Source organism: Myotis brandtii, unplaced genomic scaffold, assembly GCF_000412655.1.
Source record: "Myotis brandtii unplaced genomic scaffold, ASM41265v1 scaffold82, whole genome shotgun sequence".
Classification (NCBI taxonomy): Eukaryota; Metazoa; Chordata; class Mammalia; order Chiroptera; family Vespertilionidae; genus Myotis; species Myotis brandtii.
Genome location: NW_005371324.1, coordinates 11,293,562 through 11,294,673, shown reverse-complemented (window position 1 = coordinate 11,294,673; position 1,112 = coordinate 11,293,562). Strand labels below are relative to the sequence as shown.

At 47.3% G+C, this 1,112-nt stretch overlaps 1 protein-coding gene across 1 annotated transcript in view; it reads left to right on the top strand.

Annotated features, from left to right (window-relative positions):
• Window positions 1-434: 434 nt before the first annotated feature.
• Window positions 435-1,112, top strand: part of LOC102240609 (YTH domain-containing family protein 3) — a 2,622-nt gene continuing 1,944 nt past the window's right edge. The window contains exons 1-2 of the mRNA XM_005884183.1: window positions 435-828; window positions 933-1,026. Of these exons, the coding sequence (XP_005884245.1) occupies window positions 435-828; window positions 933-1,026 (488 nt within the window). The remainder of the gene's footprint in view (window positions 829-932; window positions 1,027-1,112) is intronic.

Here is a 1,112-nt window from a genome sequence, read left to right as displayed (position 1 = left end):
GCCACGGGCCACGGGCCCCAGAGAGGGGGGAGGACAGACTGCTCTTCTGGCTTTAGGACGCGTCCCAAGGGCGGCCCAGAGAGCTCGGGAGGCGGACCCCGAGGGGCGGGAAGACCTAAAGGGCAAGGAAATAAAGTTTCAGTACAAAAAGGTTTCATTCATGAAAAAGATGCTGTAAATGATGATGATTTTGAGCCATACTTAAGTAGCCAGACAAATCAGAGTAACAGCTATCCACCAATGTCAGATCCATACGTGCCTAGTTACTATGCTCCATCCATTGGATTTCTATATTCTCTTGGGGAAGCAGCATGGTCCACAACTGGAGACCAACCTATGCCATATCTGACAACTTATGGACAAATGAGTAATGGAGGACATCATTATATACCAGATGGTGTGTTTAGGAAATACCCCTCCATTTCTTGGTCAGCATGGATTTAACTTTTTTCCTGGTAATGCTGTTTTCTCTATGTGGGGGACAAGTGGATCTCAGGGACAATCAACGTAAAGTTCTGCTTATAGCAGCAGTTATGGCTATCCACCTAGTTCTTTTGGGAGAACTATTACTGATGGACAGGCTGTATTTGGCAATGATACTTTCTGTAAATGATGATGATTTTGAGCCATACTTAAGTAGCCAGACAAATCAGAGTAACAGCTATCCACCAATGTCAGATCCATACGTGCCTAGTTACTATGCTCCATCCATTGGATTTCTATATTCTCTTGGGGAAGCAGCATGGTCCACAACTGGAGACCAACCTATGCCATATCTGACAACTTATGGACAAATGAGTAATGGAGGACATCATTATATACCAGATGGTGTGTTTAGGAAATACCCCTCCATTAGCCCTGAGTCTGCGGGCTGGGGAGGAGGGAGGCCGCCGCCACGGGGCGGGGGAGGACGCACTGCTCTCGGGCTTTAGGACACGCGACTGAGCCCGGCGAGCTCCGGAGGCGGACCCGAGGGGCGGGAAGACCTAAAGGGCAAGGAAGTAAAGTTTCAGTACAAAATGGTTCCATTCATGAAAAAGATGCTGTAAATGATGATGATTTTGAGCCATACTTAAGTAGCCAGACAAATCAGAGTAACAGCTATCCACCAA